Source organism: Lepidochelys kempii, chromosome 5 (assembly GCF_965140285.1).
Source record: "Lepidochelys kempii isolate rLepKem1 chromosome 5, rLepKem1.hap1, whole genome shotgun sequence".
NCBI lineage: Eukaryota > Metazoa > Chordata > Testudines > Cheloniidae > Lepidochelys > Lepidochelys kempii.
In genome coordinates, this window is record NC_136384.1 from 51,051 (window position 1) to 77,376 (window position 26,326).

The 26,326-nt window shown below is 46.3% G+C and overlaps 1 protein-coding gene across 5 annotated transcripts in view; it reads left to right on the forward strand.

Annotated features, from left to right (window-relative positions):
* Nucleotides 1-26,326, forward strand: part of LOC140911037 (myosin-IIIb) — a 154,414-nt gene that overhangs the window by 50,945 nt on the left and 77,143 nt on the right. For 4 of the 5 annotated variants that reach the window (XR_013635754.1, XR_013635755.1, XM_078852684.1 and 1 more), the window contains exons 14-17: nt 150-261; nt 16,311-16,357; nt 16,704-16,769; nt 20,553-20,672. Coding sequence is in view for 2 of the 5 variants with exons in the window: in XM_078852684.1 (XP_078708810.1) it covers nt 150-261; nt 16,311-16,357; nt 16,704-16,769; nt 20,553-20,672 (345 nt within the window). In the remaining 3 variants the exon portion in view is untranslated. The remainder of the gene's footprint in view (nt 1-149; nt 262-16,310; nt 16,358-16,703; nt 16,770-20,552; nt 20,673-26,326) is intronic. The other variant, XR_013635756.1, reaches the window with a different exon arrangement.

Below are 26,326 nucleotides of genomic sequence, written 5' to 3' on the forward strand. Positions count from 1 at the left end.
TGAAAAATTTGGACGGGGGTGGGGGGTAATAGGAGCCTACATAAGAAAAAGACCCAAAAATTGGGACATCTGATCACCCTACACTTTGGGTTCCACTGTGCTTGGGTTGGGTTGGCAAATTGCTTCCCTTGCTCTGCTTCTCTCCCCAGGTTCAGTATGCTTCCAGTGGCTTCCTAGAGAAGAACAGAGACACTTTGCCAGCAAATATCCGGGGTCTCTTCATCAACAGTGTCACCCCACTACTGAGTGTGCTGTTCACAGGTTAGTCCCCCTGTTGCCGTGGGTGCCCGGTGGGTAGTGTCACCAATGATCCCTGAGTTCATGGACTGTGCTTAGGGGAGAGAATCAAACACTGCTATAAGAGCTGTGCACTGGCCAGGAGGCCGTGCCTGGGACACAGACATCTGCTTAATATTGGACCGTGTCCCCTTCAGTTGCATCCCCTTCACTGTTCCTCCAGCCCAAGGTGTCTGTCTTAGACTGATTTCAGAGTAGCAGCCGTGTTAGTCTGTATCCGCAAAAAGAAAAGGAGTATTTGTGGCACCTGAGAGACTGAGCTTATGCTCAAATAAATTTGTTAGTCTCTAAGGTGCCACAAATCCTCCTTTTCTTTTTGTCTTAGACTGAGTAACTGAATGTTTGCGCACCACACTGATCACAGCTACCCAGATGCAAAGTATTATCCCAGCCCTCCCATGGCAAAAGCATAAGTGCAGCAGACAAGCTTGTGCTGCCCTTAGTGCACCGTCTCACTCCTGCTCTGCCAGGGCCTACAGTTCCAGAAGGGTTTTGTGGAGGCTACAGCATCAGTGCTCCTAGGTAAGCAGGCTTCCCTCTCATGGTCTGGGAGCCATGACTAAATCTGTCAGCAAACTATAGAGCCTGCTGAGCAGTTAGGCCCCAGTTTATTGGAGGGGGAGGATAAAAGCAAATCCACCCCCGACACATTACTCCTGAGGGAATTCTGCAATAAAAAATTAAAAATTCTGTGCACAATATTTTAAAATGCTGCAAAATTCTGCATATTTATTTGTCAAAATAACACAATATAATCACACCAGTTTCAATTATTTTTGGTCATTTATTTCAAAATACCTGTCAACAAGTATCTCTGTAACAATACAGATAACAACAAAGATTCAGGAAACGTTTTTTGTCAAATAAATTCCTTACTAGGCATATTAATACAGAACTCTGAGTAATAATTCATTTAAATGACCGTACAGAACCGTATTTCCCACACCCCTCAGAAGCAGTGCAAAGGCTTGGGGGTGTCAGAGGCAATGGAGGAGTTGAGGGACAGGGAAGTAAATTGCTGGGAAGGAGCCTGGGTGTGAACTTGGAGGGTTGTTGGGTATGGGTGGGGAAAGTATGGAACAAGTTTTTTGGGGGGTCAGGGAGGGATTGTTAAGGAGCTTCCCCGATGCAGACCCTGGCTGACCTCTAGCCTTTCTCGTCAGGCATATCTTCCCCTGTTCCCATGTGTTCCTGCACCCCCATGTGTCCTTGCACCCCCTGTCCACATGTGTCCCTCCACCCACATTCATACACAGTATTCTTGTCAGCAAGTTAAGGAAGTATGGGCTGGATGAATGCACTATAAGATGGGTAGAAAGCTGGCTAGATTGTCGGGCTCAACGGGTAGTGATCAATGGCTCCATGTCTAGTTGGCAGCCGGTATCAAGTGGAGTGCCCCAAGGGTCGGTCCTGGGGCCGGTTTTGTTCAATACCTTCATAAATGATCTGGAGGATGGTGTGGATTGCACCCTCAGCAAGTTTGCAGATGACACTAAACTGGGAGGAGTGGTAGATACGCTGGAGGGGAGGGATAGGATACAGAAGGACCTAGACAAATTGGAGGATTGGGCCAAAAGGAATCTGATGAGGTTCAATAAGGATAAGTGCAGGGTCCTGCACTTAGGACGGAAGAACCCAATGCACAGCTACAGACTAGGGACCAAATGGCTAGGCAGCAGTTCTGCGGAAAAGGACCTAGGGGTGACAGTGGACGAGAAGCTGGATATGAGTCAGCAGTGTGCCCTTGTTGCCAAGAAGGCCAATGGCATTTTGGGATGTATAAGTAGGGGCATAGCGAGCAGATCGAGGGACGTGATCGTTCCCCTCTATTCGACATTGGTGAGGCCTCATCTGAAGTACTGTGTCCAGTTTTGGGCCCCGCACTTCAAGAAGGATGTGGATAAATTGGAGAGAGTCCAGCGAAGGGCAACAAAAATGATTAGGGGACTGGAACACATGAGTTATGAGGAGAGGCTGAGGGAGCTGGGATTGTTTAGCCTGCAGAAGAGAAGAATGAGGGGGGATTTGATAGCTGCTTTCAACTACCTGAAAGGGGGTTCCAAAGAGGATGGCTCTAGACTGTTCTCAATGGTAGCAGATGACAGAACGAGGAGTAATGGTCTCAAGTTGCAGTGGGGGAGGTTTAGATTGGATATTAGGAAAAACTTTTTCACTAAGAGGGTGGTGAAACACTGGAATGCGTTACCTAGGGAGGTGGTAGAATCTCCTTCCTTAGAGGTTTTTAAGGTCAGGCTTGACAAAGCCCTGGCTGGGATGATTTAACTGGGAATTGGTCCTGCTTTGAGCAGGGGGTTGGACTAGATGACCTTCTGGGGTCCCTTCCAACCTTGATATTCTATGATTCTATGATACACCCACTGCCCCTATCCCCATGTGGCCCTGCACCCCTCCCCCAGTCCCTATGTGTTCCTGTACCCCCTCCCCCTGTCTGGATGTGTGTCTGGGCCTCCACCCAGCCACCCCCCTGTTCCCATGTGGCTCTGTACCCCCTCCCCCATCACCATGTGTCTCTGTATGCCCACCCAGCCACTCCCCTATCCCCCTTCCCCCTGTCCCCATGTGTCTCTGTACACCCACTCAGCCACCCTCTGTAGCTCTGCACCCCCTCCCCCATCACCATGTGGCCCTGCACCTCCACTCCCATTCAGACCCTTTCCCAGTCTGTCCTCCCCCACTAGACCTTATGAGCCCCTGTCTGACCCCCACCACATCCCACGCTGTCTGACTCCCTTTAGCCCCGTCTCCTGACCTGGCCTGACAGGCACAGCAACCCTAAGTGTCCTGTCGTGGGCAAAAGGCAGAACTGCAGCAACATTTCAGCAGAAGCTTTTTTCTGTGCAAAAAAATAAAAATGTGTGGCTCATTAATTACGCATGCACGCAGTAGCGCAGCATTCCCCCAGGAGTAACACATACTCATGGTAGTGGAAGCATCCCTCAAAGGCTATCCTGTAGATGGTGGAAGTGTCTCCCAGGGTCTGGCTACTTGGAGGTCTTGTTTAGCTCTGAAATAAAGGAGGCAGTCTTTTCATTTCTCCTGCACAGGTAATGCCCACCTCAGCCCCAAGACCTGGCATGACCTGTTCTTTGTAAAAGCTGCTTGTAGTCAGATGCTCCTCTCTCCAAGTGGCAACACATGATTAATGGGCACCTTTCAGCTAAAGGCTAATGTTTATCTTTTCAGTATCAAGGGCTGTGTGGTGTCTGTAAAGGAAATGTGGCCTTGGCCACTTTGTCATTTTCATTATGGCTGGAAAGCTGGACAAGTTATATCAATTCCAAGAATCAGCCATTTCTTCACCTTCTTGCCCTAGATCAAATAGCCCACCTCCCTGGGGCCAGTGCAGGATTATCCCCTATTATACATTCACTAGTGTTAATTTTCAAAGAGAAGCAATGGGGCTTCCATTTCCCTGGAGACACTGTTTCTTCCATGAAGGCCATATCCCCTTTTGCATCTTACTCTAGGGGAGCTTTTCCTGATTTCCAACCTGTATCTAATGTTAATTAACATTAGGGCTGTCAATTAATCGCAGGTTTCAGAGTAACAGCTGTGTTAGTCTGTATTCGCAAAAAGAAAAGGAGTACTTGTGGCACCTTAGAGACTAACCAATTTATTTGAGCATGAGCTTTCGTGAGCTACAGGTCACTTCATCGGATGCATACTGTGGAAACTGCAGAAGACATTATATATCGCAGTTAATTCCCGCAATTAACTCAAAAAATTAATTGCGATAAAAAAAGATTAATTGCAGTTTTAATCACACTGTTAAACAGTAGACTACCAAATGAAATTTATTACATTTTTTGGGTGTTTGTCTACATTTTCAAATATATTGATTTAAATTATAACACAGAATACAAAGTGTACAGTGCTCACTTTATATTATTTTATTACAAATATTTGCACTGTAAAAATGATAAAAGAAATAGTATTTTTCAATTCATCTCATACAAGTATTGTAATACAATCTCTTTTTTGTGAAAATGCAACTTACAAATGCAGATTTTTTTTGTTATATAATTACACTCAAAAACAAAACAATGTAAAACTTTAGTGCCTACAAGTCTACTCAGTCCTACTTCTTGTTCAGCCAATCGCTAAGACAAACAAGTTTGTTTATATTTACAGGAGATATTGCTTCCCTCTTCTTATTTACAATGTCACCTGAAAGTGAGAACAGGCGTTCGCATGGCACTTTTGTAGCCGGCATTACAAGGTATTTACTTGCCAGATTTGGCCACCATTCCAGAGGACATGCTTCCATGCTGATGACGCTTTTTTAAAAAAATGTGTGAATTAAATTTTGACTGAACTCCTTGGGGGAGAATAGTATGTCTCCTGCTCTGTTTTACCCACATTCTGCCATATATTTCATGTTATAGGAGTCTCAGATGATGACCCAGCACATGTTCATTTTCAGAACACTTTCACTGTAGATTTGACAAAATGCAAAGAAGGTACCAATGTGAGATTTCAAAAGATAGCTACAGCACTCGACCCAAGGGTTAAGAATCTGAAATGCCTTCCAAACTCTGAGAGGGATGAGGTGTAGAGCATGCTTTCAAAAGTCTTAAAAGAGCAACACTCTGATGAGAGAAACCACAGAACCCAAACCACCAAAAAAGAAAATCAACCTTCTGCTGGTGTGATCTGACTCAGATGATGAAAGTGAACATGCGTCGGTCTGCACTGTTTTGGATCATTATCGAGCAGAACCCGTCATCAGCATGGACTCATGTCCTCTGGAATTGTGAAGCATGAAGGGACATATGAATTGTTAGTGCATCTGGCATGTAAAGATTTTGTGACGCCGGCTACAACAGTGCCATGCGAATGCCTGTTCTCACTTTCATTGTAAATAAGACATTGTAAATAAGAAGAGGGAAGCAATATCTTCTGCAAATGTACACAAGCTTGTTTGTCTGAGTGACTGGCTGAACAAGAAGTAGGACTGAGTGGACTTGCAGGCTCTAAAGTTTTACATTGTTTTATTTTTGAATGCAGTTTTTTTTGTACATAATTCTACATTTGTAAGTTCAACTTTCATGATAAAGAGATTGCAGCCGGTGTCAAGTGGAGTGCCCCAGGGGTCGGTCCTGGGGCCGGTTTTGTTTAATATCTTCATAAATGATCTGGAGGATGGTGTGGATTGCACTCTCAGCAAATTTGCGGATGATACTAAACTAGGAGGAGTGGTAGATATGCTGGAGGGCAGGGATAGGATACAGAGGGACCTAGACAAATTGGAGGATTGGGCCAAAAGAAATCTGATGAGGTTCAATAAGGATAAGTGCAGGGTCCTGCACTTAGGACGGAAGAACCCAATGCACGACTACAGATTAGGGACTAAATGGCTAGGCAGCAGTTCTGCGGAAAAGGACCTAGGGGTGACAGTGGACGAGAAGCTGGGTATGAGTCAGCAGTGTGCCCTTGCTGCCAAGAATGCCAATGGCATTTTGGGATGTATAAGTAGGGGCATAGCGAGCAGATCGAGGGACGTGATCGTTCCCCTCTATTCGACATTGGTGAGGCCTCATCTGGAGTACTGTGTCCAGTTTTGGGCCCCACACTACAAGAAGGATGTAGATAAATTGGAGAGAGTCCAGCGAAGGGCAACAAAAATGATTAGGGGTCTGGAACACATGAGTTATGAGGAGAGGCTGAGGGAACTGGGATTGTTTAGTCTGCAGAAGAGAAGAATGAGGGGGGATTTGATAGCTGCTTTCAACTACCTGAGAGGGGGTTCCAGAGAGGATGGTTCTAGACTATTCTCAGTGGCAGAAGAGGACAGAACGAGGAGTAATGGTCTCAAGTTGCAGTGGGGGAGGTTTAGGTTGGATATTAGGAAAAACTTTTTCACTAAGAGGGTGGTGAAACACTGGAATGCGTTACCTAGGGAGGTGGTAGAATCTCCTTCCTTAGAAGTTTTTAAGGTCAGGCTTGAGAAAGCCCTGTCTGGGATGATTTAATTGGGGATTGGTCCTGCTTTGAGCAGGGGGTTGGACTAGATGACCTCCTGAGGTCCCTTCCAACCCTGATATTCTATGATTCTATTACAGTACTTGTATGAGGTGAATTGGAAAAATACTATTTCATTTTTTTACAGCACAAATATTTGTAATAAAAATAAATATAAAGTGAGTACTGTGTTCTGTGTTGTAATTGAAATCAATATATTTGAAAATGTAGAAAACATCCAAAATATTTACATAAATGGTATTATACTATTGTTTAACAGTGCAATTAATCGGGATTAATTTTTTTGTCACTTCACAGCCCTAATTAACATTATTTGTAGCACCCTCATCCTTGCTAGTTGATTCTGAGGAGTTGCCCTTTATAATTTTTCTCCCCGTTCTTGATGTTTATGCCTTCATGTATTTGTGAAGAGTTTTCCCTTCCCTCCCTTACTGTCTCTTAGTGAAAGAATGGAATAGTCTGGCTCTTTCCACCCTGATTAGTGCCATGGCTCTTCTTTGAACTCTCTTCAGTTTGTCTATTATGTGGTTCACAAAGATGACTCCATGTCCCAGGCACAGCTGCAGTATTCCAAAGTCAGACTATTCTGCCTTGCTTTGTGATATGGCAGTCCATGCAGTTGTATGTGCAGCCCAAAACTGTAGAATCATAGAATATCAGGGTTGGAAGGGACCCCAGAAGGTCATCTAGTCCAACCCCCTGCTCGAAGCAGGACCAATTCCCAGTTAAATCATCCCAGCCAGGGCTTTGTCAAGCCTGACCTTAAAAACCTCTAAGGAAGGAGATTCTACCACCTCCCTAGGTAACGCATTCCAGTGTTTCACCACCCTCTTAGTGAAAAAGTTTTTCCTAATATGCAAACTAAACCTCCCCCACTGCAACTTGAGACCATTACTCCTCGTTCTGTCTTCTGCTACCGTTGAGAACAGTCTAGAACCATCCTCTCATGTACTGACATCATGGTTCAGGGTTATCTTTAAACAAAGCCTTGGTTTTACTCTGTTACTTGGCAAACACCCAAAAGCATTCATTCAAATTAAATTTAATTAGGCACAGGAAAAAACAGGAAATTAAAACAGGCATTTCTATTGAAACTGTTGTTGAGTGATTATGCAAAACAAACTTAGTCAGACCTTATCAATGTCTTTCTCCTTTTGTAGTCAAAATATTAGAATCTCTTATTTTCAGAGCAAATTTTCTATGATGAACAGGAGAAAGTTAATTTTACTCTCGGTCCTGATGTGAAAGATATTCACTCATCCTGTTCTTAACAAACAGACAGCCACAAAGGTGGAGGAGAGACCGGATAGAAAAGATGGGTGAAATATGGCTTTTGATTATGTTTTTGGAATACTGTACTGCTGGTTAGTTATCAGTGGATGCTTTGGCTGGCATGTCGACCATGACACCTGTTGCTTGGGCCCTGGTTAGTTATGTTTTGGTCAGTGCTGTCATCTGGTTGGATCCTTTCTCCTTAAACAACACAGGTTTGGATGATCACAGGATAGTTGATTTCAGGATTGAATGAAAAGCCAAGAGAGTGAGATAGGATAAAAGGAAAGAAACAGTAAACATAAGAATGGCCCTTCTGGGTCAGACCAAAGGTCCATCTAGCCCCGTATCCTGTCTTCCAACAGGGGCCAGTGCCAGGTGCCCCAGAGGGAATGAACAGAACAGGGAATCAAGTGATCCATCCCCTTGTCGCTCATTCCTAGCTTCTGGCAAACGGAGGCTACGGACATCATTCCTGCCCATCCTGGCTAATAGTCATTGATGGACCTATTCTCCATGAATTTATCTTGTTCTTTTCTGAACGCTGTTATGGCCTTGGCCATCACAACATCCTCTGGCAAGCAGTTCCACAGGTTGACTGTGTGTTGTGTGAAGAAATACTTCCTTTTATTTGTTTTAAACCTGCTTCCTATTAATTTCATTTGGTGACTCCTACTTCTTGTGTTATGAGAAGTAGTAAACAACACTTCCTTATCTACTTTCTCTACACCAGTCATGATTTTATAGACCTCAATCATCTCTCTCCTTAGCCGTCTCTTTTCCAAGCTGAAAAGTCCCAGTCTTCTTAATCGCTCCTGATACGGAAGCCGTTCCATACCCCTAATAATTTTTGTTGCCCTTTTCTGAAACTTTTCCAATTCCAATGCATCTTTTTTTGAGATGGGGCGACCACATTTGCACAGAGTATTCAAGATGTGGGCGTACCATGGATTTATATAGAGGCAACATGATATTTTCTGTCCTATTATCTATCCCTTTCTTAATTATTCCCAGCATTCTTTTAGGTTTTTTGACTGCTGCTGCACATTGAGTGGATGTTTTCAGAGAAGTATCCAGTGACTTCAAGATCTTTCTTGAGTGGTAACAGCTAATTTAGACTCATCATTTTATATGTATAATTGGGATTATGCTTTCCAATGTGCATTACTTTGCATTTATCAACATTAAATTTCATCTGCCATTTTGTTGCCCAGTCACCCAGTTTTGAGAGATCCTTTTGTAGCTCTTTGCAGTCTGCCTGGGTCTTAACTATCTTTAGTAATTTTGTATCATCTGCAAATTTTGCCACTTCACTGTTTACCCCTTTTTCCAGATCATTTATGAATATGTTGAATAGGACAGGTCCCAAAACAGACACCTGGGGGATACGACTATTTACCTCTCTCCATTCTGAAAACTGACCATTTATACCTGCCCTTTGTTTCCTATCTTTTAACCAGTTACCAATCCATGAGAGCACCTTCCTTCTTATCCTGTGGCAGCTTACTTTGCATAAGAGCCTTTGGTGAAGGACCTTGTCAAAGGCTTTCTGAAAATCTGAGTATGCTATATCCACTGGATCCCCTTGGCCAACATGATTGTTGACCCCCTCAAAGATTTCTCTAATGATACCTCAATTTGGAACAGTTCCTCAGATCTGTCACCTAAAAAGAATGGCTCAGGTTTGGGAATCTCCCTCACATCCTCAGCCGTGAAGACCTATGCAAAGAATTCATTTAGTTTCTCCGCAATGGCTTTATCGTCCTTGAGTGCTCCTTTAGCACCTCAGTGTCCAGTGGGGCATAAAATAACACCATAAGGGTAGAGAATACAATATAGTGCTTTTGTAATGCTGCTAATCATATATCCCCACTGGTGGGCTGAGGACTGGATGACATGATAATGCAATGAGACAAGGTGGGTGAGGTAATATGTTTTATTGGACCAACATGTGTTGGTGAGAGAGAACAGCTTTTGAGTTGCACAGAGCTCTTCTTCAGGTCTCTTAGTGACACAAGTAGGTCCAGTAAAAGATATTATATTATCTCCCTTGTGTTTTTAATATCCTGGGACCGACACAGCTACGACCACATTGTGTATGATAATGCGATGACTTTTAGTACTCGCAGGCGAAAACAAAGTTCCTTAAACAGGAGCAAGGCCAGCCGGTCTTTCTCTCAGGAAGAAAGTCCTTCAGATGAGTTGCAGTGCTGACAGGAAGGGGGATGAACTTTGGGTATGTCTACACTACGAAATTAAGTCAAATTTATAGAAGTCAATTTTTTAGGAAGTGATTTTATAGAGTCGATTGTGTGTGTCTCTACTAAGCACGTTAAGTCGGCGGAGTGCGTCCACAGTACCGTGGCTAGCCTCGACTTTCGGAGCGTTGCACTGTGGATAGCTATCCCACAGTTCTTGCAGTCTCTGCCACCCATTGGAATTCTGGGTTAAGCTCCCAATGCCTGATGGGGCAAAAACATTGTTGCGGGTGGTTTTGGGTACATGTCGTCAGTTGCCCCTCCCTCCGTGAAAGCAATGGCAGACAATCGTTTTGCGCCTTTTTTCCATGCAGGTGCCATACTGCTTTCAGCAGACGGTGCAGTAGGATTGCTAACGGTCGTCATCAAACCACTGCTTTCACTGCAACTCTGCTCTCCTGCTTTTGTCTCGATAGTGAATTTCTCCATGTTGGCAGTCATGGGCTCCCGCTTCCGCTGCAATTCTGCTCTCATGAATCCACCTCGCAGGTCCTCTCGTTGTTCTCTATAAATATCTATTCTCTTGGCATCTGTCATCAGCCACTGCTTCCGCTACAACTCTGCTGTCCTGTAGACACCATACCACGGCAAGCATGGAGCCCACTCATCACCGTGGCAGTTATGAACATTGTAAACACCTTGCACATTATCATGCAGTATATGCAGAACCAGAACCTGCAAAAGCAGGCGAGGAGACGATGGCAGCGTGGTGATGAGAGTGATGAGGACATGGACACAGGTTTCTCTCAAAGTACAGGCCCTGGCAATTTGGTCATCCTGATGGCAAAGGGGCAGGCTCATGCTGTGGAATGCTGATTCTGGGCCCGGGAAACAAGCACAGACTGGTGGGATGGCATAGTTTTGCAGGCCTGGGATGATTCCCCTGCCCTGAAGCGCAGGAATACCAAGATGAGAGCAGCCCTCACAGTTCACAAGCAAGTGGTGATAGCCCTCTGTAAGCTTGCAGTGCCAGACGGCTACCAGTCAGTCAGGAATCCATTTGGAGTGGGCAAATCTACTGTGGGGGCTGCTGTGATCCAAGTAGCCAACGCAATCGCTGAGCTGCTGCTATCAAGGGTAGTGACTTTGAGAAATGTGCAGGTCATAGTGGATGGCTTTTGCTGCAATGGGATTCCCCAACTGTGATGGGGCAATAGACGGAACACATATCCCTATCTTGGGACCGGACCACCTTGGCAGCCAGTACATAAACCGAAAGGGGTACTTTTCCATGGTGCTGCAAGCACTGGTGGAGCACAAGGGACATTTCACCAACATCAACGTGGGATGGCTGGGAAAGGTACATGACACTCGCATCTTCAGGAACTCTGGTCGGTATGAATAGCTGCAGGAAGGGACTTACTTTCCAGACCAGAAAATAACCGCTGGGGATGTTGAAATGCCTATATTTATCCTTGGGGACCCAGCCTACCCCTTAATGCCATGGCTTATGAAGCCATACACAGGCACCCTGGACAGTAGTCGGGAGCTGTTCAACTATAGGCTGAGCAAGTGCAGAATGGTGGTAGGTTTCAGAGTAGCAGCCATGTTAGTCTGTATTCGCAAAAAGAAAAGGAGTACTTGTGGCACCTTAGAGACTAACAAATTTATTTGAGCATAAGCTTTCGTGAGCTACAGCTCACTTCATCGGATGCATTCAGTGGAAAATACAGTGGGGAGATTTATATACATAGAGAACATGAAACAATGGGTGTTACCATACATACTGTAATCAGAGTGATCACTATGGTAACACCCATTGTTTCATGTTCTCTATGTATATAAATCTCCCCACTGTATTTTCCACTGAATGCATCCAATGAAGTGAGCTATAGCTCATGAAAGCTTATGCTCAAATGGAATGGTGGTAGAATTTGCATTTGGATGTTTAAAAGTGCGCTGGCGCAGTTTACTGACTCAGGTAGACCTCACCGAAACCAATATTCCCATTGTTATTACTTCTTCCTGTGTGCTCCGCAATATCTGTGAGAGTAAGCGGGAGACGTTTATGGTGGGGTGGGAGGTTGAGGTAAATTGCCTGGCCACTGATCACGCGCAGCCAGACACCAGTGTGGTTAGAAGAGGACAGCAGGGCGCGCTGCACATCAGACAAGCTTTGAAAACCAGTTCCATGATTGGCCAGGCTATGGCGTTACAGTTGTGTTTGTTTCTCCTTGATGAAAACCTGCCCCCTTGGTTCGCTCTACTTCCCTGTAAGCCAACCGACCTCCCCCCTTCAGTCACCATTTGCAGAGGCAGTAAAGTCATTGTTGTTTCAAATTCATGCATTCTTTATTAATTCGTCACACAATTAGGGGGATAACTGCCAAGGTAGCCCGGGAGGGGTGGGGGAGGAGGGAAGGACAAGGCCACACTTCACTTCAAAACTTATTGAATGCCAGCCTTCTGTTGCTTGGGAAGTCCTCTGGGGTGGAGTGGTTGGGTGCCCGGAGTACCCCCCTTTCCCCCACGTTCTTGGGCGTCTGGGTGAGGAGGCTATGGAACTTGGGGAGGAGGGTGGTTGGTTATACAGGGGCTGCAGTGGCAGTCTGTGCTCCTGCTGCCTTTCCTGCAGCTCAACCTGGAGCATATCAGTTTGATCTTCCAGTAGCCTCAACATTGCAGCCTGCCTCCTTTCATCACACTGCCGCCGCCTATCATCTTGATCCCGCCACCTCTCCTCTGCTCCCACCACCTCTCCTCTCGCGCGTCCCTCCTGCCCTCACGTTCATTTTGTGCTTTTCTGGACTCTGACATTGCTTGCCTCCACACATTCTGCTGAGCCCTTTCAGTGCGGGAGGACTGCATGAGCTCAGAAAACATTTAATCATGAGTGCAGTTTTATTCGCCTTCTTATCTGCGCTAGCCTCTGAGACAGAGATGCTAGTCGCAACGTTGAAACATTTGCAGTTGCGGGAGGAAAAAAGGGAGAGTAGTATTTAAAAAGACACATTTTAGAGAACAATAGGTAGATTCTTTCACGGTGAACCAAGCTGTTAATATTATATAGCACATGTGCTTTCGGTACAAAGGTCATTCCCCCCACCCCCCAAATCTCTGGGATGATTGCTTCACCCCTCCCTACACCCCGTGGCTAACAGCGGGGATGATTTCTTTTCAGCCACAGGCAAACAGCCCAGCAGGAATGGCCACCTCTGAATGTCCCCTTAATAAAATTCCCCTATTTCAACCAGGTGACCATGTATGATATCACTCTCCTGAGGATAACACAGAGAGATAAAGAACGGATGTTGCTTGAATGCCAGCAAACACCGGGACCATACGCTGCCATGCTTTGTTTTGCAATGATTCCAGACTATGTGCTACTGGCCTGGCGTCGTAAAGTGTCCTACCATGGAGGAAGCAATAAGGCTGCCCTCCCCAGAAACCTTTTGCAAAGGCTTTGGGAGTACCTCCAGGAGAGCTTCATTGAGATGTCCCTGGAGGATTTCCGCTGCAGCCACAGACACGTTAACAGACTTTTCCAGTAGTTGTACTGGCCACAAATGCATCCCAAGTCTTCAGGGCAAATTAATCATTAAATATGCTTGCTTTTAAACCATGTATTATATTTACAAAGGTACACTCACTAGAGGTGCCTTCTCCACCTTCAAGGTCCGGGAGCCCACCTTGGGAAGGTTGGAAGGGTATTGGCTCCAGGGTGATAAATAGTTGCTGGCTGTCAGGAAGGACGGTTTCATCCTCCTTTTCATCTTCATCTTCCTCGTCCCCAAAATCCTCATCCCTGTTGTGTGAGACTCCCCCCTTGCGGAAGCCCACGTATAGGGGTGGGGTAGTGGTAGGGGAACCACCTAGAATTGCCTGCAGCTCATCACAGAAGCGGCATATCTGTGGGTCTGACCCGGAGTGGCCGTTTGTTTCTTTGGATTTTTGGTAGGCTTGGCTGAGCTCCTTAAGTTTCACACAGTACTGCTGCGGGTCCCTGTTATAGCCTATGTCCTTCATGCCCTTGGAGATTTTTTTCAAATATTTTGGCATTTCATCTTTTGGAACGGAGTTCTGAAAGCATGAATTCGTCTCCCCATACAGCGATCAGATCCAGTATCTTCCATTTGGTCCATGCTGGAGCTCTTTTGCGATTCTGGAACTGCATGGTCACCTGTGCTGATGAGCTCTGCATGGTCACCTCCGCTGATGACCTCGCCATGCTGGCCAAAGAGGAAATGAAATTCAAAAGCTCCCGGTGCTTGTCCTGTGTACCTGGCTAGTGTATCTGAGTTGAAAGTGCTGCCAGAGCGGTCACAAAGGAGCATTCTAGGATAGCTCCCGGAGCCCAATACCGTCGAATTGCATCCACACTACCCCAAATTCGACCTGGCGATGTTGATTTCAGCGCTAATCCCCTCGTCGGGGAGGAGTACAGAAATCGATTGCAAGAGCCCTTTAAGTCGGCAAAAATGGCTTTGTCATGTGGATGGGTGCAGGGTTAAATCGATCTGACACTGCTAAATTCAACCTAAACTCGTAGTGTAGACCAGGACTATGATGCAAAGTGCGACGAGAGAAGAGAAGGAGAGCTGAACTGAAGATTTTTTCCCAAAAGTTTATTTAAGAAGCCCAAGGGTTGCATAGTTTATCCCCCTCATTATTTTGTTCACCAATTAGGCATACTATCCATAACACCAGTTTTGATCTATTAATTTCTGGTTCCACGCCTTCCGTTTCTCCAAGCATAATTTTAACAGTCCTTGGATTATATCAACATGGCCTTTTTGGGTTAGACTAATCCAGCTTCTTTGGTTCTCTGCCACTTATTTCTACATTCAGTGTTGTAAATAATTTGACCTATTTTTTATGGTTATTGTAACATTTTAGGAACTTTCACTCATTTCTTAGTTTTGAGCTTACAATTGAGGTACATTTTGTAGGCCCAATAGTCACAAAACAATCCTCCTTTTGGGAAGCAAATTCTTTCAGTATGTTCACCTTATACAGAAGGTGTGCTTCATATATATGCATTTCAGCTAGTAGTATTTATAGTTACAAGTTAGAAAACTATTTACGTGTTATGAACATCCAGCCCACCAGTTTGTAACAGTTCTTTAACTTGTTTTGTTCTGTACTTTTCTCATCTCTGTTTTGCATGCTAAATTCCGAACCAGTTGGGCATAGGAGGTACACCCCAACTTGCGCTAGGATATGCTGTTCATGTATTTTGGCTTCGACAGACTTCCTATTTTCTAATGCCAAAGATCACTTCAACTTTGCAAAGTGCTGTGGGATATTTGACATGGGTGAACGGAATTGCAGGGACTTTCCAACATGCATGCGCGTGCTTGCGTGCACACACACACACAATATGTATATTATATAGGGCTGCCAATTAATCGCAGTTAACTCACGCAATTAACTCAAAAAAATTAATTGTGATAAAACATTAATCTCAATTAATCGCAGTTAAACAATAGAATACCAACCGAAATTTATTAAATATTTTTGGTGTTTTTCTACATTTGCAAATATCAATTTCAATTACAACACAATACAAAGTGTACAGTGCTCACTTTATATTTTATGTCTTGTTCAGCTCCTCCAGCTACCTGTTGGCATTTAGCAAATTAAATAAATAACCTGGGTCTCAGCATTTTTCTGTCCTTGATGGGATTTCCAACTCTTTCCAGTGTAGCTCTATGGGCAAATGTCATTAACATCTTGTTTGCTTACCTCTTCCAGATTGTTAATGAAAATGTGAAATAAGACTGAACCTCATCCCCCCAGCTCATTTCTTTGTTGTTTATCTTTGTCCTGTGTTTATGGTCTTTCGGCCAGTCTTCAGTTCAGGTGACAATGTTGTATCCATGTTGTGCGAGACTGTATCACATCCTTCACTAAATTCAATGCTAATTTTATCTGTTTTTAACCTCATCCTGAAATTATATAAATAACTTACCTGGTATGACTCTTTATAAGCCTCCCATGCTGACTGTTGGTCATAGTTGAGTTGTCTTCGTGATATTCAGTGTTGTGTGGGTTCAGGGGTTTTTTGTTTTTGTTTATACTGTTAACATTCCCATTATTCTGATAGGGATAAAAGTTGCAGGGTAGTAGTAATTGTAAGGATCCCTCTTCTTACTTTTTTTTTTTTAAATTGGCACTATTTCTGCTTTTCTCCTTTCTTCTCACACCTCCCCAGTTGTCCCTGACTCTTTCAAAGATGGTGGCCGGTTGTTCAGTAAATTGATAAGCAATTTCCCTCAGTGCCCCAAATGCTACTTCCTAGATCTGTTTTATGTACCTGCACGTTTTCCAAGTGTTCCTTTCCTGCTCTTAAGCTCATTGTTTTACCAGGGTTTCGTTCATTTGTATTCAGCATGTGAAGCTTAAACTTTTTTCTGGGGAAGAGGGTTTACCAGGACAAGCTTTCTGCACCTGTGGGGAGGTTTCCATGTCTGCTGATGGTTTCACCTGGTTTGAGGGATGGGGCTGCAGAACTCAGTGTTACCTTTTTCTTTTATCCAGCCACAGTCTCCAGAACAGGGACTTTGATGCCTCACATTAAAGCCAAGGTAAGAACCATGGGGTCCCCAGGACAACCAATAACTGGGTCCTGGTGGCATGATTCTCCCATCTGGGATGTCTACAATTAAGGTGGGGGAGAGAATGAGGACAGGCAGCCCTGCACGTTGGAATCTGTCTCTGCTCCTATAGCTCTTCCTCCTTTTGTGGCAGTGGGCTTTCCCTCTTGTCTCCCTGGCACATGCATACTCACCTTTTCCTCCTTTGAAATCCATTCTCTTGTCCTTTTCCCAGCACCCTATGGGCTTGATCTTCAGATAGAGACAGGGCTCCAGGCTGGGAGCTCAGGGGAATGATGTTGGAGTATGTGATATACATGTTTAGGTCTGGTTTCAGGTCTTGCCAGGAACAGACAATAACTTCAACAACACACGGAAGCAATCAGTGGGTGCTCAATTCCGGGTAAAGTACTGTTGTTTTGCTATGCTTATTTAGTAACATGCAAGGAATTGCCGAAATGGTCCCCAGGAACCCGAACATAGTCAATAGAGCTCCTGGCACATGGAGAAAGGACTTTTCTGAGCTATAAGTGCAGGCTGTAGTGAGGGGGAAATCTTGGCTTGTGCTGCTGAGAGGGAGCTCCCACTGCCAGAGCCCTGGCTGGCACTGCTGATGGAGTTTTCACCAACAGGACCATGGATCCAGGAGGGTCTGGTTATTCTTTGTTTGCAGTGTTGTTGTAGCTGTGTTGGTCCCAGGATATTAGCGAGAAAAGGTGGATGAGATCATGGGTGGTGGGAAAACCCTGGGCTTGGGGAGACTAGCCCCCAGCCCTGCCCCTTCTGCCCAAGGCCCTGCCCCCTTCCACACCCACCGGAGCCCAGCCCCCACTATGGCCGCTGGCCCCTGCCCAGCACCACCTCCCCGCCACACACACACAGGTTGCTAGCTCCTGCCCCAGGCTAGCACCCCCAGAGCACCAAAGAGCTGGGCCGCGTGGCCCCAGCCTCCCCGGGCCGTGCCACCCAGCCCGACCCCCATGGTTAGCATGCCTTGGCCACACCAACCAGCCCAACACCCAGCTGACCGGCATCCCCTCCCCTGAAGGCGCCCCCCAGCCGAGCTGTGAGCACTGGGAGGGTGGGCGGTGTGGCCGGAGCAGCCCTGGTCCCAGCGGCCCCAGCACAAAGGGAACAGCCTTACAGCAGGCAGGATGGGGCCTGGGCAGTACTGGGTTTACCATGGCCCCGGGTCCAGGCTCCAAAGTGGCCCCGGCCAAGCCCACACTGCTTGGGCTGCAAGGCCCCACCAGCTCTTCTCTGCCCACCATGCTCCCCTGCGGGGGCAGAAGCTTGGTCCTGCCGGCTGCTGGGGCTCATGTTGCAGGGCAGGCTCCGCCCACACCCACCGGCAGCCAAGCTCCCCCCTCCCCCGCCTCTTCTCCCAAGCGTGCCGTGTTCCCACCCCTCCCACTTCCAGCATTTCCCCTGCCACCGAACAGCTGTTTGCCGGCGCTCCTGGAGGGAGGGGGAGAAGTGGGGTTGCAGCGCATTCGGGGGAGGAGGCGGAGAAGAGGCAGGGGCAGGTCCTTGGGAAGGGGGTGGAATTGGGGCAGGGCTGAGCAAAGGTGGGGCCCTGCACTCCCCCTACACATACCCCCTCCAGCCCCCTGCCATGAGCTGCTCAGAGCAGGGGGCTGGGAAAACCCCCACGACCCCAACCAACACCTTCAGCCCCCTGCCCTGACTCCTACACCCCTTCACACTTCCCTAGCCCCCTGCCCTGACTCCTGCACCCCCCATATACCCAGCCCCCAATGCCCTCACTCCTGCACCCCCCCACACATCCCCATCCCCACCCTGAGCCCCAAACAGGAGCTCCTGCAACACCCCCCCACACACACTTTCCCACCTGCACCCGTCGCACCAAACAGGAGCTGTCCCAGGTAAGCGCTTCTCATCCCAACCTCCTGCCCCAACCCTGAGCCCCCTCCTGCATCCTAACTCCTGGCCAGACCCTGCACCCCAGCCCGCTCCTGCACCCTAATTCCCTCCCAGACCCTGCATCCCCAGCCTTGACTCCTGCACCCCTCTCTCACACCCCCAGCCCCCTCCCCACCCTGACTCCCACACCCCTCCCCACATCCCCACCTGCACCCCTCGCACCAAATGGGAGCTGCCCCAGGTCAGCACTCCACACCCCAACCCTGAGCCCCCTCCCTCACCCTAACTCCCTCCCAGACCCTGCACCCCCAGCCCTGAGCCCCCTCCCACACCCTAAGTCCTGGCCAGACCCTGCACCCCGACATTTTTTTATAAAGCATTCTTATCCAAAGAGCTTTACAATAGTTAGCTAACAGTACAAACAATATTTGGAAAGATCATTGTGGTTTGCCGAGACCCCCAACGATTTTCAAGTGGTCTTTGGAAAAATTAGTTGGATGACGAGAACAATCAAGGTACCTCACTTCATTTTCATTTACTTGCTATTACTTATAGGAGGAGGATGAAGAAAAAAAGAATGAAAAACGAGGGTGTGGGGGGGGATAAGAGCAAATGTTCTTTTTCTTGGCTGGGTCCCAAGAAGGGGCCCCAAAAATGAAGCTGAGCACAGGGCTCCACTAACTCTAAATCCGCCACTGGGGCTGACCTTTCCCGCACAGCTCCCTACGCCTCAGCCTGGGGCTGACTCCTCACTCCTCAAGCTCTGCATGCCACTGCCAGGACAGGGGCTGACCCCTCCCTCGCCCCAGCTCCCTGCACAAGTGACAGGAGCTGGGGCTGACACCCTCTCCGCACTACAGCTGGGGGCTGGGGCTGGCCCCTAACCCCCACAAGCTCCATTCTGGCTGGGGTTGGGGCTGGGGTTGACCCCCTGACACCACACGTCGCCACCCCCCACATGCATGTTCCTCCACGCCCTGCTCGGGGGGGCACCGGACTTTTTTTGTAAACTGGGCATTTGTTCATTGCTCTCGCCAACTAATTAGTTGGCGAGAGCAAATGGGATAAATGTCCATTTTTGTCAAAAAAGACAAGAAGGCCAGGACAGAGCTTAAAAAGGGAACTGTCCCTGCCAAATGGGGATGTATGGTCACCCTATCTCCAGACAAGTGGGTCCTGAGGGAGTCTGGCCAGGGCAGGGGCAGACCCTGGCCTGGCTTATCGCACCACTCCTGAGAGGCTGGAGTGATTTCCCCAGCCTGGCACTGAACCGGCCCCGGATGCGCTGCCAGCTCAGCCTGGCAGACGCCGCCACCTTCCAGCAGGGCCGGTGAGTGTGGCCAGGGGGCAGGGTGTGAAGGAGTGGGTCTCTGGAGGTGTCGGGGGGGGCGGGGGCTGCTGGCCAGTGGAGGGCCCATTGGGGGGCGGTGGGGGAGGTCTGTGTGTTGGGATGCTGGGCAGTGTGGGGTCTGAGTGGGGGGCTGTGTAGTTGTAGTGGTGGGCTATGGGGAAGTGCATTGGGCAGTAGTGGTGCGGCTGTGTGTGGGGGGTGCTGGGCAGGGGTGGTAGTGTGCAGGCCGCTGTGCATTTGTGATGGAGGGTCTATGTGGGGGGCCACTGGGCATAGCAGTTCCGGGGGACGCTGGGCATAGGGAGTCGGAGGCTGTGTGGCGTGGCATGGGCCCACCCCTGAGGGGAAGGGCCACGCTGGCAGCACAGGGCTGGGCGGGCCAGTGTGCATCTGGCAACTTCCGGTTTGTATACAGTGCACTTGCACTGGGCTGGGTGGAGCAGGGCCAGCCCCACCATGCTATGCCCCATTGCCCCTGACTGGCTTCTCGCTCTGGGGACCGACCTCCCCACGCCATGCTCCTTTGCCCCCATGGGGCCCCACAAATATGTTTGGCGCATGGCCCACAAAGGTTAATCTGGCCCTGGTCCTGGAGGTGGAGCATGGGCAGGGACGTGTCAGGCTGTTTGTGAAGGTACAGTCTTCCCATGCCTATGATGCCAGCCATCCATGGATGAGGTAATGTTATTGATATTAGTATTTGTTGGCAAAAGAAGCAAGCTTTCAGTTTCAAGCTGACACAGAAGCAATGTACTCAGTGTCACAGCTAACTACAAGTTGGTACAGATAAGGAGTTCACATGTTGCAAAAGGCCATTCAGAATGAAGTGGCCAGTTGACACCTCTATAGTCCTAGAACAAAGGAGGGTGAGTGGGTTACAGATTGTTGTAATGAACCAAAAATCAGGAAATTATTTGGCATTTGCTGACCTGTGTCACCGCCTCCTGCTAGCATTCACTATCCGTGCTGATGGAGCGAATGTACTCTGCTAACCCACACTTTGTGCGCTGCATCAAACCGAACAGCCAGAAGGAGCCGGGCGTGGTTGACAGCCAAGTGGTGCTGGAGCAGGTGAGTGAGGGGCTCAGCATCCCTTCAACCAGGTCCTGTTAGGAACCAGACCTGTGACAGAGCAGGGGGCTGGATACAGCTGGGACTGTGCAGGACAAACCCCATTGTGAGGGTGGGGTTTGAAGACTGAATGGCTTGAATGAATACTGAAAGCTTATTCTTTCAGCAGGAGGGGCAATGACGGGGGCAGGGAGCAGAGAAGGCATAGCTCTTTCTCCACTTAAACTCTGAGTGTTTAGGGTTCTTCTCCACACTCCAGGACTCTGGCACCAAAATTCATACTCCAGCCCTCCCTCTACCACTTTTCCTAATTACAGCAGGATCTGCCTCCCAGGGCACTAGCACTAGAGATCCCACTCCCAGCCCCCTAGTAAGATGCACAGTCGGCTGCATGCTGTTGCTGGGATTCAAGATCCCAACCTCAGATGGTACTTTCCCGACTGAGGTGATAGCTCTCTTCTGAGGAGAACTGTCTTTCGGGTCAGTAAAATCCCATGGGAAGCAAGTCTAAGGGGAAAAACAATTGAAGACAGTTAGCAGTTTTTCAAAGAGACATTAAAGGCACAAGAACAAACTATCCCACTGCATAGGAAAGATGGGAAGTATGGCAAGAGACCACTCTGGCTTAACCAGGAGATCTTCAATTATCTAAAACACAAAAAAGAGTCCTACAAAAAGTATAAAATCTGTCACATTACAAAGGATGAATATAAACAAATAACACAAGTATGTAGGGACAAAATTAGAAAAGCCAAGGCACAAAACGAGATCAAACTAGCTAGGGACATAAAAGGAAACAAGAAAACATTCTACAAATATATTAGAAGCAAGAGGAAGACCAAGGACAGAGTAGGCCCGTTACTCAATGAGGAGGGAAAGACAATAACAGAAAATGTGGAAATGGCAGAGATGCTTAATGACTTCTTTGTTTCGGTTTTCACCAAGAAGGTTGGTGGCGGTTTGACGTTTAACATAGTGAATGCCAGTGAAAATGAGGTAGGATCAGAGTCTAAAATAGGGAAAGAACAAGTCAAAAATTACTTAGACAAGTTATATGTCTTCAAATCACCAGGGCCTGATGAAATGCATCCTAGAATACTCAAAGAGCTGACTGAGGAGATATCTGAGCCATTAGCAATTATCTTTGAAAAGTCATGGAAGACAGGAGACATTCCAGAAGACTGGAAAAGGGCAAATCTAGTGCCCATCTATAAAAAGGGAAATAAGAACAACCCAGGGAATTAAAGACCAGTCAGCTTAACTTCTGTACCCGGAAAGATAATGGAGCAAATTAATTAAGTAATCAATTTGCAAACATCTAGAAGATAATAAGGTGATAAGTAACAGCATGGATTTGTCAAGAACACATCATGTCAAACCAACCTGATAGCTTTCTTTGACAGGGTAACAAGCTTTGTGGATGGGGGGAAGCGATAGATATGGTATATCTTGACTTTAGTAAGGGTTTTGATACTGTCTCGCATGACCTTCTCATAAACAAACTAGGGAATTGCAATCTAAATGGAGCTACTATAAGGTGGGTGAATAACTGGTTGGAAAATCATTCCCAGAGTGTAGTTATCAGTGGTTCACAGTCATGCTGAAAGGGCATAACGCGTGGGGTCCCACAGGGATCAGTTCTGGGTTCGGTTCTGTTCAATATCTTCATCAGTGAGTTAGATAATAGCATACAGAGTACACTTATAAAGTTTGTGGATGATACCAAGCTGGGAGGGTTTGCAAGTGCTTTGGAGGATAGGATGAAAATTCAAAATGATCTGGACAAACTGGAGAAATGGTCTGAAGTAAATAGGATGAAATTCAAAAAGGACAAATGTAAAGTACTCCACTTAGGAAGGAACAATCAGATGCACACATACAAAATGGGCAATGACTGTCTAGGAAGGAGTTCTGCAGAAAGGGATCTGGGGATCATAGTGGATCACAAGCTAAATGAGTCAACAGTGGAACACTTGCAAAAAAAGCAAACCTCATTCTGGGATGTCTTAGCAGGAGTGATGTAAGTAAGACACAAGAAGTAATTCTTCCGCTCTACTCCACGCAGATTAGGCCTCAGCTGGAGTCTTGTGTCCAGTTCTGGGCACCACATTTCAGGAAAGATGTGGACAAATTTGGAGAAAGTCCAGAGAAGAGCAACAAAAATGATGAAAGGTCTAGAAAACATGACCTATGAAGGAAGATTGAAAAACTTGGGTTTGTTTAGTCTGGAGAAGAGAAGACTGAGGGAGGAAACGATAACAGTTTTCAAGCACATAAAAGGTTGTTACAAGGTGGAGGGAGAAAAATTTTTCTCATTAACCTCTGAGGATAAGAGAAGAAGCAATGGGCTTAAATTGCAGTATGGGTGGTTTAGGTTTCACGTTAGGGAAAACTTCCTAACAGTCAGGGTGATTAAACACTGGAATAAATTGCCTACTGAGGTGGTGGAAGCTCCATCATTGGAGGTTTTTAAGAATAGGTTGGACAGACACCTGTCAGGGATGGTCTAGATAATGCTTGGTCCTCCCATGAGTGCAGGGGACTGGGCTAGATGACCTCCCGAGGTCCCTTCCAGTCCTACGATTCTATAAAACAAAATGTCCCTTAGCTCTGCTCAAGGGGTGCTCTGTTTTACCTGCTCATATGATGAGAACAGAGTCGCCCAGAACTAAGACTTTTAAGGCTAAAATAAGATCACACATGTTCTATGGGGCCAAAAACAATGAGGAGTCCTTGTGGCACCTTAGACACTAACAAATTTATTTGGGCATAAGCTTTAGTGGGTTAGAACCCACTTCATCAGCTGCGTGGAGTGGAAAATACAGTAGCAGGTATAAATACACAGCACATGAAAAGATGGAGATGCCTTACCAAGGGACTATTCAAGGGACACCATCATAGGACCTAACCACATCAGCCACACCATCAGGGGCTCATTCACCTGCACGTCTACCTATGTGATATATATATGCCATTATGTGCCAGCAATGCCTCTCTGCCCTGTACATTGGCCAAACCGAACAGTCTCTACGCAAAAGAATAAATGGACACAAATCTGACATCAGGAATTATAACATTCAAAAACCAGTCGGAGAGCACTTCAATCTCCCTGGACACTCAATAACAGACCTAAAAGTGGCAAATCTTCAACAAAAAAAACTTCAAAAAGACTCCAACGTGAAACTGCAGAACTGGAATTAATTTGCAAACTGGACACCATCAAATTAGGCCTGAATAAAGACTGGGAGTTGTTGGGTCATTACAAAACCTAATTTCCCCCATACTAATTTCCCCCTACTGTTACTTACACTTTCTTGTCAACTGTTTGAAATGGGCCATGCTCATTACCACTACAAAAGTGATTTTTCTTCCCTTGGTATCCCACTGTTAATTGAATTGTCTTGTTAGACTGACCTCCTACTTGGTAAGGCAACTCCATCTTTTCATGTGCTGTGTATTTATACCTGCTCCTGTATTTTCCACTCCATGCATCTGATGAAGTGGGTTCTAGCGCACAAAAGCTTATGCACAAATAAATTTGTTAGTCTCTAAGGTGCCACAAGGACTCCTCGTTGTTTTTGCTGATACAGACTAACACGGCTACCACTCTGAAACCTGTCACCATATGGGGCCAGAATTTGGCATAGGGCCATATTTCGGCCTTAGGGATTGTTCAAAATAATTTTCTGAGGAGACTTTCACTTTTTATATGCTGAGGTGGGTGTTCTTTCTTAAGTAGTAGAGCCTGTACTGCTTTTCTTAAATTTTGGTCTAAGATCTGTGCTCTTCTAGATTATAGATGGCCCTGTCTTTGCCTTCAGGAGCTGGAGTAACAACCTGTGTACTCCTTATTTCCATGGTATAAGTCCTTTTAATTTATTATAGATAGGTTGGGTTTCTCTCTTAGTGTTGATATCTTTTAATCAACATAATCAACTAGTCAAACAGACAATGACAGATACTGTGAAGAAGATCTGGCTATGATTCATGATTCTAAGTTTGCCTTTTGGTTTTCTACTTTCAAGACAACTTATGTTTTTATAAAACCCATAATTATGTAAGGCAGATACTCAGTTAAGATTCAAAACCATGGAAACTGCTGTCCCATAAGGCAAACAAAGAAAAGTTCCTTCACATCTTATCTTTTCCCCATGTAAATCTGGAGAGTTGGAACACCTACCTCAGTACCTTTTGGACTGTAGAATTTTCCAGCTGCTGAAAGAATGCTCGTTTTTACCTCTCTTGTCTCAAAAAGAAATTTTGTCACCATCCCAAAAGATAATACTTAGCTTTTTCCTCAGTCCAGAGTAGTAATCAAATCAGTGGTTTTGAATTTTTCTTATTAGCCACATTATTAAAAAGCCACATGTATTAGCCACAATTCAATAGCCTATTAGCCACATGTGGCTAGTGGCGAACATATTGGACACCGCTGAATTACATCATTGATGAAGATATTGAACATAACCAGACCCAGAACCGATCCCTGCAGGACCTCACTTGATGTGCCTTTCCAGCTTGACTGTGAACCACTGATAACTACTCTCTGGGAACAGTTTTCCAACCAGTTATGCACCTATCTTATAGTAGCTCCATCTAGCTTATAGTTCCCTAGTTTGTTTATGAGAAGGGCATGTGAAACAGTATCAAAAGCCTGGCTAAAGTCAAGATATACCACATCTACTGCTTTCCCCCCCATCCACAAAGCTTGTTACCCTGTCAAGGAAAGCAATTAGGTTGGTTTGACACAATTTGTTCTTGACAAATCCATGCTGACTGTTACTTACTACCTTACTATCTTAAGACCACAAGAACAGCCATACTGGGTCAGACCAAAGGACTATCTAGCCCAGTATCCTGTCTTCCAACAGTGGCCAATGCCAGGTGCCCCAGAGGGAATGAACAGAACATGTAATCACCAAGTGATCCAACTCTGTCGCCCATTACAAATCTGGAATAAATTTTCCCTGCCACATCTATCAGACTACTAGGTCTGTAAGAAGCAGGATTCTTTCTATTCCCTTTTAAAAAATAAAATAGGAACTACAGTACTGGACTTCCAGTTAGATGGAATCAATCAAGTATGATTAACAACTGTATATAATTTAGCCAAGACCACCAATTAAGATTCTCCTGAAAAATTTCAGCAGGGAGAAAAATCTTCCCCTGAAGCTTTTTTCTGTTGTTGGACTAAAATAAATTACTATACTTCACTGTCCGTTACTGGAGACCAGAGTGGTAAATCAGACCGAGGATTCCTCATTGCATCAACTATAGTAAAATTAGATTTAAAAAAGCTGGTTTGGGTGAATCATTAAAGACCTGGCCAAAATATACTATCCAGGTGTCATCATTAATATAGGGTTCCTCAACTGAAGTGTCTCTACCAGTGCCTGAGGCTACCATCTCATAAAACATGGAAGAATTTTTAGCTCTAGCTCAGGGATCAGCAACCTTTGGCATGCGGCCCGTCGGGGAAATCTGCTGGCGGGCCAGGACGGTTTGTTTGCCTGCACCGTCTGCAGGTTCAGCCGATCGCAGCTCCCACTGGCCGCTGTTCGCCATTCCAAGCCAATGGGGGCTGCGGGAAGCGGCACGGGCAAGGGCCATATCAATTTGCTCATCCAGACATGCCAACAATGACTCAGAATAAA